The sequence below is a fragment of the Protomyctophum bolini genome (genome assembly GCF_963924005.1).
Source record: "Protomyctophum bolini genome assembly, chromosome: 11".
In the NCBI taxonomy this organism is placed as follows: Eukaryota; Metazoa; Chordata; class Actinopteri; order Myctophiformes; family Myctophidae; genus Protomyctophum; species Protomyctophum bolini.
Window position 1 is genome coordinate 40,308,055 of NC_137872.1, and position 9,500 is coordinate 40,317,554.

At 44.5% G+C, this 9,500-nt stretch overlaps 1 protein-coding gene across 1 annotated transcript in view; it reads left to right on the forward strand.

Annotated features, from left to right (window-relative positions):
* Positions 1 to 8,938, forward strand: part of LOC308323490 (lysosomal alpha-glucosidase-like) — a gene marked incomplete at both ends in the record, with an annotated part of 33,386 nt that extends 24,448 nt beyond the window's left edge. Inside the window, 8 exons of the mRNA XM_080775218.1 lie at positions 1,012 to 1,145; positions 2,002 to 2,153; positions 2,978 to 3,126; positions 3,849 to 3,990; positions 5,014 to 5,112; positions 5,963 to 6,127; positions 7,654 to 7,806; positions 8,873 to 8,938. Of these exons, the coding sequence (XP_080631344.1) occupies positions 1,012 to 1,145; positions 2,002 to 2,153; positions 2,978 to 3,126; positions 3,849 to 3,990; positions 5,014 to 5,112; positions 5,963 to 6,127; positions 7,654 to 7,806; positions 8,873 to 8,938 (1,060 nt within the window). The remainder of the gene's footprint in view (positions 1 to 1,011; positions 1,146 to 2,001; positions 2,154 to 2,977; positions 3,127 to 3,848; positions 3,991 to 5,013; positions 5,113 to 5,962; positions 6,128 to 7,653; positions 7,807 to 8,872) is intronic.
* Between the last annotated feature and the right edge of the window lie 562 nt (positions 8,939 to 9,500).

Here is a 9,500-nt window from a genome sequence, read left to right on the forward strand (position 1 = left end):
TCAGACACACTCACTACAACAACCTCCACAACCTCTATGGGCTGACGGAGGCTAGCGCCACCCACAGGTCAGACACACTCACTACAACCTCCACAACCTCTAGTCTATGGGCTGACGGAGGCTAGCGCCACCCACAGGTCAGACACACTCACTACAACAACCTCCACAACCTCTATGGGCTGACGGAGGCTAGCGCCACCCACAGGTCAGGCACGACCTCACTGATTGAACATCGGGGCCAAGTACTGTTAACCTGACTCTGCCAGATGGGGGCGGTATTGGGTAACCATGTTCCCCAACACGGCATGCATCTGAGATCGCTCAGGGGATTGAGCTAACACCGAACAGCTCCGGTTCGAACCAATCAGCGTGAGCTAAGGGCGGGATATGTGCGAAACCGGATGTGACGCTATATATAGACACGTCAATATGATTGGTTGTGTTTGCACGGCCACACGGTGATAGACAGACGGTCCCATCCAATCATCTACCAAGTATCTTGAAAAAAAGGAACAGCCCCGTCATCGAATTTGCTCCCGAGATCCCAGATCCCAATAAGCTGTGAAACAAATTTGTGTAGCAAGCTTCCTGGATCTGGCAGCGTCAGGTTGAAGTACTGTTGTGTCATCTGCAAATTTGACTATGAGGTTAGATGGAGAGGAGGAGCAACAGTTGTGTGTAAGGAAAGGAAAGGTACTATGTTTACCCTGCAGGGTAACTGGACTAAGCTCAAGAACTTGTTTACAGCCAGGCCCTGCTCATAGAACATTTCATGGTAGGGGTTCAATGCCTTGCTCAAGGGCACTTCAGTGGTGGTAATTTTAACGTGCCGGTCCGGGGATACAAACTATAGCGACCTTCCGATATCAAGACCGCTCCGCAAACCGTTCCGCCACCGCTGCCCCAAAAGTGTGAAGAGACATGACTGTGTGTCTACATCCTCAGGTCTCTAGCGAAGGTATATGTACAGTATATAATGTACATGACTGTGCGTATGCCTCCATTCCTCAGTGCTCTGGTGAAGGTTTGTGGGAAGCGTCCCTTCGTGCTGTCCCGCTCGTCCTTCCCGGGCATCGGGCGCTTCTCCGGCGTGTGGACGGGAGACGTCCGCAGCGACTGGGAGCAGCTGCGCCACTCCATCCCTGGTGAGGAGGAACAAACGCCCGTCATTATTGATTGAATCGAAATTCAGGGCCTTCTAATCTGTCTTTTAATGCAGTACCCCAGCAGTTCCTAATTATTGATAATTAGGAACTAGGGAAAATAAAAGTCTATCTAACTAACTATCGGTTTTAATTAATTTCAATTTCTTCAGAAATGTAGAATAATGTTTATTTCTACTTGGGGAAAACCTTGCCTTAAAAGTCTAAATCCTACTTTGAACTAAACACCGATATTTTTTGGTGCATACCAAAACTGGGGGGTACTTGAAATTAAGCATTTTGAGACACCACAGTGTTGCTATTCAGAAGGAATGGAAGAGATGGGTTCAACCCATTCAGGGCGGGAACCCCTTTTGGTGTTTTAAAGCATTGTGTTATACTTTAGCTATTGAAAAATAGCAGATCTACAAGCTCATAGCGTGGCACCGAATATATGCCTTCACAGTGAACAGTTTTAACTCCAAGCTTGGCAGTCAATTAAATATAATTGTTGGGGTCCTTGGGTGACATGATATATTGAGCACCACTGATATAGAAACATGAGGTATTTCAGAAAACTGTATTTCAGAAAACTGTTTTTTTAATGTCGACGTCAGATCTAAATAGGTTTAACCCATTTTGGGCGGGAACCCCTATTGGTGTTTTAATTAAGCATTATGTTATACTTTAGCTATAGATCTACAAGCTCATAGCGCGCGACTGAACTTGTATAGGTCTGCTATTTTTGAAAAATGCGGCCCAAAACAAATCAATATTCTTTCAGAGCGTCAGGTCTAAATGGGTTTAAGCTCTAGTTTGATGTTCCTTTGATGTTCCTTTGATGTTCCCCCCCATGCAGCCGTCCTGCGCTTCGGCCTGTTCGGGGTGCCTCTGGTGGGGGCGGACGTGTGCGGCTTCGAGGGAGACGCCACGGAGGAGCTGTGTGTCCGCTGGATGCAGCTGGGAGCCTTCTATCCCTTCATGAGGAACCACAACGACAGGCCCAACGCCGTGAGACACCCTAGTCTGTCTGTCTGTCTGTCTGTCTGTCTGTGTGTGTGTGAGCGCGACTGCGCGCGCGTTTTCCTGGTCCTCACTAGATAAATGGTTGTTTTATGGTTAACCCTTTTGGTGTTAGCATTATGTTATGCTTTAGCTATTGAAAAATAGCAGATCTACAAGATCATAGCGCGCCACCGAGTGGCACGCTACGAGCTTGTAGGTCTGCTATTTTTGAAAAATCAACTGAAACATAGCTTTTTCAGAAAACTGTCAGGATGTAGAAGACATTTTTTTTAATCTGGTCTGAAGGAGAAGGAGAAGTAGTCCACACACTGTTTCGTAGCTCCCACATGATATTTATTTATTTATAAATAAATATCCTGTGGTGGTACAGTAGCTACGAAACAGTGTGCAGACTCCTTCTCCTTCTCCTGTACGTATCCTTTAGTTCAGCACCTGAACGTTTTTTTTTTTTTTTAGAGATATGCATACTTTCCTTTGGTTTCCGTCTCTAATATGGTTTATGGTTAAAACATATAGTTAGATTTACAATTATGAAAATATTCATGTTTGGTGTTGGGGTTAATGATTTGATATTCAAATAGGGATTTGTGTTGGGAGATTACTTTACACATAGGTCTGTGCGATGTCACGCACCGAACACTAGCTAATCTATAAACTCACATCTGCTACTTTCAGCTGTTTTGTTGACTATTTAATTATTTAACCGTCTTTTGGCTATCTTCAATGGCGTCCTAAAGTGTGTGTGTGTGTGTGCATGTGTGTGTGCGTGTGTGCATGTGTGTGTGTGTGCGTGCGTGCGTCCCTCCCAGCCTCAGGAGCCGTATGTGTTTGGGCAGCGGGCTCAGGAGGCCATGAGGAGCGCGCTGAACCTCCGCTACTCCCTCCTTCCTCTGCTCTACACTCTGTTCCACCACGCTCACACTGCAGCTGAGACCGTGGCCCGGCCTCTCTTCATGGAGTGGGTCTGCTCTGCTATGTGTACAATGAAACCAAGTGGACTCTTTTAATGCTCTCAAGAGTTAAATCACTGTTAAATCATTTAGGCCTGACGTCGATTATTATTATTTTTTTTAATGTCTTTTTTTTCCTGAAAAACCTCATGTTTCTATATCAGTGGTTCTCAATATTTCATCTCAAGGACCCCCAAAAATATATTAAATTGGCCGCTGACCCCCATCTGAAAATGTGTTGTTTCAGGGACCACCTCCCAGAAGCAAAGATTTGAGTTAAAAACGTTCGCTCTGAAAGAGTATATATTCAAAGCTTTGCACCACATGTTCATGATTTTTCAAGCTAAATTATAACAATGTTTAAAACACCAAAAGGGGTTAAACACCTGTAGGCTATTTAATTTTCAGGTCTACACAATTAGAGCATGTAAAATACCTTTGCCTGCTGTCTATCCTATATGGTACTACATGCATACGGAATGGAATTGTGCAAAAATCTTATCCAACAATTACAAAATATTCTTTAGCTACGGGTGTGCTTGGCAAAACCTCATCAAATGGTGGTCCGTGGCTCAAATGCTGAATAAATAATGGACCCTTGATATAAAAAAAGGTTGAAAACCACTGCTTTAGCATAGTACTTATTGTCATTATAATATTGTAGGAAAACATAATACATTGTTTCCCGACCTTAAACAACAGAACATCACATGCATGTCTTCCTCCTCAGGTTTCCCACCGACCCCAACTGTGAGACCATAGAGCGCCAGTTCATGTGGGGGAAATCCCTCCTTATCAGCCCCGTCTTAGACCAGGGCAGTGTGGAGCTGGCTGCCTACCTGCCCCCTGGCACTTGGTACAGTCTGCACGATGTAAGTATACACCGTACCTACTACCTGCCCCCTGGCACTTGGTGCAGTCTGCACGATGTATACGCCAGTGGTCACTCTGAAAACCTCCGCCTTTCTAAGTATTCCTCCCAAAGCCGGGAGGTGAAATATTACATTTAGTAAGTTTGATCTCTCTTTAGAAGCATTCATATTGTAACCCTGATGCATCATGAAGTCAGAAATGAGGACATGACAACATTGCTGTTATGATCAATCTACGCTGGAGGCAGCGTAGATTCTGAGAAAATGGGAGGGGCTGTGGACAAAGGGCAGCCAAACAGGTGCGGGGGGCGGGACGGAGCAAGGCAACGGCCGTTTCTCCCCCCCAAAACATTTTTTAGCACTTATTTTAGCATTATATCGATCAAAAAATACCTCAAGACGTGCCCACACGTCCTTAGCACCCCGCGGCTTTAATTTGATCACCCGATCAATTTGGGCATCCGAAGTGTTAAAGTGATAGTTCCGATTTTAACTTAAGCTGTATGAAATACTTGCCATTAATGTAGTGGTTGCAACTGTATTAATTAATTCCCCTTGTTCTGCTCTGGTTTTGGTCAATATTAAGTAGTTCCGGTCATTTTGTGGGGGGGGCCACTGGGGCCACGCAGTAAAAGTAAATTAATTCACAAAACTAACGTCATTTGTATTGTTGACCTATTTCAAAAATATTACCGCAACTTTCGTTCAACTTTGACCCCTCTATCACATGGAACTATTTTTTGGGGCGTAGTAATATGGACACAAAAAGCATAAGCATAATGTGATAGAGGGGTCAAAAATGAACAAAAGTTCCACTAATCAATGGATACAGTTGCAACCACTATATTAATGGCAGGTATTTCATCTATCCCTTTAAGTATCTTGGAAAAATAACCATGAAAACCAACATGAAAAGGAATCGTGATAACATTGTGGATCGTGATGCTGCTTGAAAAAAATAATCGTGGTATTACATTTTTCCGTATCGCCCCACCCTCCCATAATACTCCTACTGTCCTGCAGGGTCAGCCGTTCTACAGCAGGGGGCAGTACCTCCTCCTGTCCGCCCCTCTCGACACCATCAATGTCCATGTGAGAGAAGGACACATCATCCCAGAGCAGGTGGGTTCATTATGTACCATGTGAGAGACACATCATCCCACAGCAGGTGGGTTCAATATGTACCATGTGAGAGACACATTGTCCCAGAGCAGGTCATATGTACCTGGACGCCCCAGCCTGTATGCTCCATCGCTGAGCGAGGGATGATCCCCATTTGATATCGTTGCTGTCGGGCAGAAACCTCTTAAAGGACCACTTCACCACTTTTCAACCTATCTTCATATAATAGGTCCTCACTAATAATCATGAAAAAATGGCGCAATAATTTTTCTACTCGGTCTGTGTCTCATAGGAGGGCTGTGGGCAGTTCAGAAACCGTCTTCCAGTGACATCATCGATGGGGAATACAAGCTAATAGAAACTGCAGGCTTTCTAGTCCTGAAAAGTTGCAATGCGAAAATGGAAGCCATCGTTCTCACGATAATGAAAATCCAAACATTTTTGTAAAAATGTTCTTGTTTAAAAAAAAGTCTGCCTGATGATGATGTCACTGGAAGGTTTCTAAACTGCCCACAGCCCTCCTATATGAGACACAGACTGTGTAGAAAAGAATCGTGCCATTTTATCATGATTATTAGTGAGGACCTATTATATGAAGATAGGTTGAAAAGTGGTGAAGTGGTCCTTTAATATCTCCATAATTAATGCAATAATACTACAGTGTCACACAAAAGTATAGCGGATCCACAAGGTCCAGCTTTTGCTATTTTTTTTAATTTAAAATTTGAATCCTGCAAAGTAACTGTTTTGGACCAGTAAAGGGCCTGTTACATGTCTGTCAACATGAAACCAGAAGTTGAGTTTTCTTTTTTCTTTTTGTTTAATTATGTTGACATTTTAATGTGTATAGGAGCCAGCCTTGACGACCACAGCCTCGCGCGGGAACCCTTTCTTCCTGACGGTGGCGCTGTCTGCAGGAGGCTGGGCCCGGGGGGACCTGTTCTGGGACGACGGGGACAGTCTGGACACCTTCCAGACGGGACGCTACTGCTACCTCCTCTTCGTCGCGGGACAGGTCAGTGGTGAAACAAAACGGCGTCTTTATAGAAACGGGTGCTTTCGAGGAGTCGAAGAAGACTCCGGTCGTTCTGAAATTCAGAGGGCCCTCCGTGAAATCCGTGAAACTCTACAGAGCTGTCTAATAGAAGAGTTGTGACATTGAGGGGGCAGAAAACCAGGGACAAACCAATAGAAGTATATGTAGGACTAAAGCCCCATGAAGTGAACGGAGTTTGCGTAACTCTGTCTATACTCTATGGCTCTGGTGAAATCAAGCCCAACTTAACTCATTCTGGGCAGGAACCCCTCTTGGAGTTTCAAGGATTATGTTACACTTTAGCTATTGAAAAATAGCAGATCTACAAGCTCATAGCGCGGCACAGAGTGCCGCACTATGAACTTGTAGGTCTGCAATTTTTGAAAAAACGTGAAAATGTGGCGCAAATCTTTGAATATATATTCTTTCAGAGCGAACGTTTTTTACTGAAATCTTTGCTTCGATCTGGAGGGGGGTCCCTGGAAAAACATATTTTCAGATGGGGTCGGCGGCCAATTACAGATAATTCTGGGGGTCCTTGACATGAAAATGTTTGAGAACGACTGATATAGAAACATTGGGTTTTTCATGAAAAAGGTCCGCTGCAGTCGGTGTCACCAGGTTGTCCTCCAGTCCAGAGCATCTGCTAAATGTGGTGTTTGCATCTTGTTTGTTAAAGAACCAGGCAATAATTTGGTTGTATAGAGTTGTCGCAGTCCCGCCCCCTACCAGGGCCCAGGAAATGATTCCCTGTTACATTTTCCTCATAGACTTTGCAAAAAGTATTTATTTAAAGACCTTTTAAGCCTCGTAAAAAGCCAACTCGAGTTGTGAGAAAACAAACAAATGTTTTTGTGCAGAACGAAGAATTAGAAAGAAGAAAAAAACGGCAGGTAACAACACTTTTTTTGTTGTTTTTCTTCTTTGTAATTATTTGTTTGGTCCAAAATATTGTGTTTGTTGTCATGAGTTGTCAAGACTCGAGTTGGCTTTTTCCGTGGCGTAACCGTCTTTAAATAAATAATTTTTTAAATGTCTATGGGGAAAAATGCATTGGGAATCATTTCCTGGGCCTGGCGTCACCATGACACTAGGGGGCGGGACTGCGACGCTCTATACTGGAACAGGTACAGGTTGTACTGGAACGGATCGAACGTAAGCTCAAGTAAATGACTAAATATACAGTGAATAAAGGTGCAGTGCAGTGCAAGAAATAAATCGACAACCTAATTAAAAGGTAGCGGGGAAGAGTTTGTTCGGATACATTATGTGCTGCATACAACATGAACCTGAATTATTGATTTAGATTCATAACAATATCGTGCCTTGCATTGGCGTTACCAATATGTCACACGGATCATCGATAGATTCGATACACAACCCATGTCACTCTGTTGATTTTCGTTATCCAAACAGTGACCTCCCCTCTCGCCCTCCTCTCCAGTCCCAGGTAGTGAGTCTCTCTCTCTCTCTCTCTCTCTCTCTCTCTCTCTCTCTCTCTCCAGTCCCAGGTGGTGAGTGAGCCTCTCAGGCTGAGCGGGGCGTTAGACGGCCTGGTTCTGGGTGGTCTGCGGGTGTTCGGCCTGCCCTCGGCGCCGCGCTACGTTTGGGCCAACGGGGAGAAAGTCCTGGATTTCACGTACCGCTCCGACACCAAGGTGAAGTCTGGCTGTCTCGGCGCTACTCAAACGTTTCAGCAATTTCTTTGTTTTTGTGTGTGTGTGTGGCGGTGTTTTGCACGGCCAAAATGACCAGACGGTGGCGTAACCGTCTGGGCACCCGACTGGTAATCCAGTCGCAGTGTGGCCGCGGGTTCGACTCCCGAGCTCGACACGGCCTTTACTGCATGTCACCCCCCCCATCTCTCTCCCGTTTCCTGTCTGTCCCTTCAAAAACCAATAAAAGGCGTAAGCCGCAAAAAAATATCTTCAAAAATAATAATAATAAAAAATGACTTGTTCTAAAAGTTTGAGTACATAGAGCACCGAAGTCTGCCGTCACTTTCTGTAGAGGGCGCCAGTACACGGGTTCATGTCTTTTTTTAGTTGCATTTAAATCCCCATTTTAGGTCGCTTCATATAAGAACTGTGTTTGAAAAATAAACCGATCATCCCGGCCTTTCTGTCAGGGGGGTGGCTGTGTGTCGTTAATGATGTCCATTAATATTTGATACAGCCAGTTTCTGGAGAAAATGGAATAAATTTGGCCGCAAAAGCCTTGAAACTACACATGAAAGCAATGTCACTGCTAATATACGTCACGCCCAGCTGTCAACACATTGCGTTCCTGAGATTCCTCGTTGACGTAAGCTCAACTGGTGGTGACTCGACTCTACTAATGTTTCATATTTAATGATATTTTTTAAAAGAACGTAATTAACATGTCAGTTTATGTTGTGCGACGGGCAGCTGCAGCCACCCGTCTACCCGTAAATGTAGTCTCTGGGTTGTTTTACTCGTTTCTAGCGCTTATTTTGTTACTCTTTGGGTATATTTGTACATTTCCACCTTCAGTCTGAGTACTCAGTATGAGTGAAAAGGCCGGGATGTTCGGTTTATTTTTCAAACACAGTTCTTATATGAAGAAGCAAATAAAAAGTACACAAACCTGTCGACTGGCGCCCTCTACTGCCAAGTGACGTCAGGACCTCGGTGCTCTATGGAGTCTGAAATGTTATGTCCACACTCTCTCTCTCTCACTGTCTCTCTTTCTGTCTCACTACAGGCGTTGACAGTGACTGGCCTGGCCCTGCCGATGTCACAGATGTTCACAGTCCAGTGGACTCTGTGATCCACTAGACCGTGTTACTCCAGGACCTCATGGCCTCCTCCACTCTCAAACCACCGCAGTCTGGATGGACTGTGAATGAAAGTAGTCCCAGCACAGCAGCCCAATTTTTTTTCTTCATTTTTTTCATTTGAATAAATTATTTTAATACATTAGATAAGTCTCAGTTTGCATTTCTCTGACTGCAATGTCACCGCTGTGTGCCACAGTTGATCGTCGTCATGCTGGGCTATGGTGGACATTTCGGTCCAAATTGTTCAATTGTTCAAATTGTCCATGAGTAGCTGTCTGTCTGTCTATGAGTAGCTGTCTGCCTTCCTGCCTGTCCAATTGTCCATGAGTAGCTGTCTGCCTGCCTGTCCAATTCTCCATGAGTAGCTGTCTGTCTGCCTGTCTATGAGTAGCTGTCTGACTGCCTGCCTGTCCAATTCTCCATGAGTAGCTGTCTGTCTGTCTGTCTGTCTGCCTGTCTATGAGTAGCTGTCTGCCTGCCTGCCAGCCAGCAAGTTGGTTAACAGAAAATAAATTGTTATGGCTGAGTAAAATAAAATACAATAAACACAAT